This window comes from Buceros rhinoceros, unplaced genomic scaffold (assembly GCF_000710305.1).
Source record: "Buceros rhinoceros silvestris isolate BGI_N320 unplaced genomic scaffold, ASM71030v1 scaffold20524, whole genome shotgun sequence".
NCBI lineage: Eukaryota > Metazoa > Chordata > Aves > Bucerotiformes > Bucerotidae > Buceros > Buceros rhinoceros.
This window is the reverse complement of record NW_010406744.1, coordinates 7,961-11,151: the sequence shown is the minus strand read 5'-3', so window position 1 is coordinate 11,151 and position 3,191 is coordinate 7,961. Positions and strand designations below refer to the sequence as shown.

The window sequence follows — 3,191 nt, the reverse complement described above, 5'->3', positions numbered from 1 at the left end:
GAGAACTTTAAAAATTGCCATCAAAACAGCGTACGGATAAAAGCCTCAGGCCTACTAAGTATATAAATGTGTGTATTTCTGTGTGCATATATATGGCTATTAAGTATAATGCCCCACTTTTTGCATAATGATGATGTTCAGTGCTTAGATAACCTCCTATATTCAAAGAAATTCTTAAGAATTATTTTTGTTCAGGAGGGGCTCAGGAGATTGTTCAGGCTTTCTGTCTGGTGTTTCAAACTCCAAACTCCCTAAACGTGACAAATGTACGGGCATTATAATGACTGCAAGTCACATTGTATCTCTGACCCTGCACTGGCCAAGATGTGATTACGGTGGCCAGTTGGATACCGAGTGATTTTAGTTTGACACTGAGGTAGTACAGCTAATGTGTAGTTGAAGTCCAAATAAATAATTTTAATTATTCACACTATTTTTTTCACTGTAATAGTGCAATATTTTTTCTGGCCATTAGTAACAGAAGCAGTGCAGTATTAAATAGGTACATTACTAAATGTGCTGAACTGCCTGTTTTGCCCAATAATGATTTTATTGTATATGATAATTTGTATGGATACAAATTCCACTGAAATAAAAGTACAAATCTGTGTTTATCTGGTAGGATACAACAAGTGTGTGTTGATTGGCCATGACTGGGGAGGAATGATCGCTTGGTTAGTGGCTGTATGTTACCCTGAAATGGTGACCAAGCTGATTGTGGTTAATTTCCCTCATCCTTCTGTGTTTACAGGTGAGTTTTATAGCAGTCTTTGTTAATCCAGAGTATCTGCATTTTCATTGCGATTGTGTTTGCTTTGAGGTGGCTAAAGAAGAACCAACTATTTGCCCCTTTAGATGTTCAGAGATAAATTGCCAGTACTCAGTGCTTCCCACAATCTGGACTGTATTTTATGAAGCAGTAAAATAATCAAGTAGTCGACTTTTGGAAATAATTTATTGTAGGAAGTGGGAGTGCTTGCCATCAAACTTACTGGCATTTTTCTTAATCCCTGAAGGTCCAGAAACATAATTTTCATATGCATGAATCTGGTTTATACCACTTTGACAGGATAAAAATCCCTGAAGAGGGGTATATATTGCATTACACCTAGGTTACGGCCTCACTGCATTATTAAATCTGCGTAAAACAGCCTTTGTATAAATGTGAATCAGATGTTAGAATTTAATCCTGATTTAGGTGACAAGTGACATTTTATGATCCGGTACAATACTCATTGGAACAAGACAGCCTTTCCAGGCTACTTACTAGAGGCTCAAGAATGTACTAATAGTGGGCTGAAACAAGGATTTAGGAGCACTAGCAGAATTTGTTGTGTGATAGGCTTTGAGCTTCTCTGCTACCCAGAATTGCAAAACATTTCATAGGGGTTAGATCAACCTTCAGTAATTAAAATGAAAGTAGTTTCTCACTAATTTTAATTTTTTCAATTGCTTACTTATCCTATTTCCATTTTAAAAGTCACTCCATTTCCCCAGAAATAGTTAAGAATATTCAGTGCAGCTTTAATTTTCACTGCAGTTGAATGTAAATCTGACCTTATACCACCATGGGATCAGAACTGTTCACACGTGTCATTCTCACAGTGTTCTTCTAAGATACTAAAGAATGTTTTGCCGGGTAGTTTATCCTCACTTACCTAATGAAATCTCTCTTCACCGCCACCTGAGCAAGCAGGAGCTTTTTGCAGTACTTCCACTGTGAGCAGCGGCCAGGCTGTAGAGAAGACAAACAGAATTTATTATAGTATTTCTTAGGATCTGTTTGCATATTTGTAAAAGTACAAAATCTATTCTGTAGTTTGATAAGTCTCCCTGGATCAAATTTGTTCTACTGTGGATTAAAAGAAAATAAATTATTTTATAAATTGTGCAGAGAAGTAATGTAAGCAGTGTTCATGATGGTCCAACGAGGAAAAATATAATGAGTGATGCAACTCAAGAACATATAAGATATGAAAGCTGAGAAGATAGCTGACATCTCAATTTACTTCATTTTAAAACCCATTTTTTATTCATTGTCAGAAATTAGTATTTCAGAGATTTCCTATGTTGGAAGTGCAAAATTGCCTTCCTGAATTTGCATCTGTAAAGGATAAGTTCTAGATTTCCTAGTACCTGCATACGTTCTGTGCTTGCTTTGAGGAAGTTAGTTATTTGAATACTAGTGTTGGCTCTTGCAACTCACTGGAGACACAAAATTACAATTAAAAAAAAAATGCAAGTTTGGCTTTATCATTTTCTTTCATTAGGTACGGTCCAATGTCTTTTAAAAGTGATGCTGCGTAATCTTGATTATGGTTCTTGAAACTGCCAGGAAGACAACTGTTAAAAAAGTATTCTGTACTTTCGTGAGCAGAGTTGGTGTAAATGGATTATTATCTACAGATTTCTGTGCATCACATCTTTGATGTGATGTGTGTAGCTTTGTGTGTAGCTTTGGACAAGCTACACAAATAGATCTCCAAGTGATTAAACTCTCCAGTGCCACTGCCCTCATCTAATCTTTGGCAGGCTTCTGGTTTGCTGTCTGTTTCTATTAACACATACAAAGAAGTCTATTTTAATGACCACATCATAACTTAACTCCTGAACCTATAATCACCTGTTGTCACATAGCATGCTCTAACGTAAAATTTTTTAAACATTCCTTCTTTAATGGAATGGGGGTTTTTAAGTTTAAAAATTAGTAATATTAACGGTAATTTTGATTCATCAGTTTTCATTTTTAATTCATGGGCATTTTTGTTTCAGAATACATTCTACGACATCCATCACAATTGATTAAATCTGGTTACTACTTCTTTTTCCAAATGCCATGGTTTCCTGAATTCATGTTTACAGTAAATGATTTCAAGGTGAGCAAAATGAGTGCTCTTGTTTATGTATTTAACTGCGAGTGATGGAAGAATTACCACCTACGTTGATCCCTTCTGATGTCGTTATAATTACTGGGAAAAAATAGAGAGCTTTCTGATTTTTCTTTTTAAGCTTTATGTATTTATAGCAAGTAGGATATAAGAACATAAAGTATCTTAGATTAACTCTTGCTTTTGCATTTCTGGGAGGTGTTCATATACATACATTTAACCTCCAGCTCTACAGCACATTACTCCACTGAGATAGTCGGTTTTACTTGTGCATGGGCCAGTGGAACACATTTGGTGCCTGGG

At 35.8% G+C, this 3,191-nt stretch overlaps 1 protein-coding gene across 1 annotated transcript in view; it reads left to right on the top strand.

Moving 5' to 3' along the window:
• Positions 1–3,191, top strand: part of LOC104491780 (epoxide hydrolase 4-like) — a 16,855-nt gene that overhangs the window by 7,645 nt on the left and 6,019 nt on the right. The window contains exons 4-5 of the mRNA XM_010134248.1: positions 623–751; positions 2,773–2,876. Coding sequence (XP_010132550.1) covers positions 623–751; positions 2,773–2,876 — 233 coding nt within the window. The remainder of the gene's footprint in view (positions 1–622; positions 752–2,772; positions 2,877–3,191) is intronic.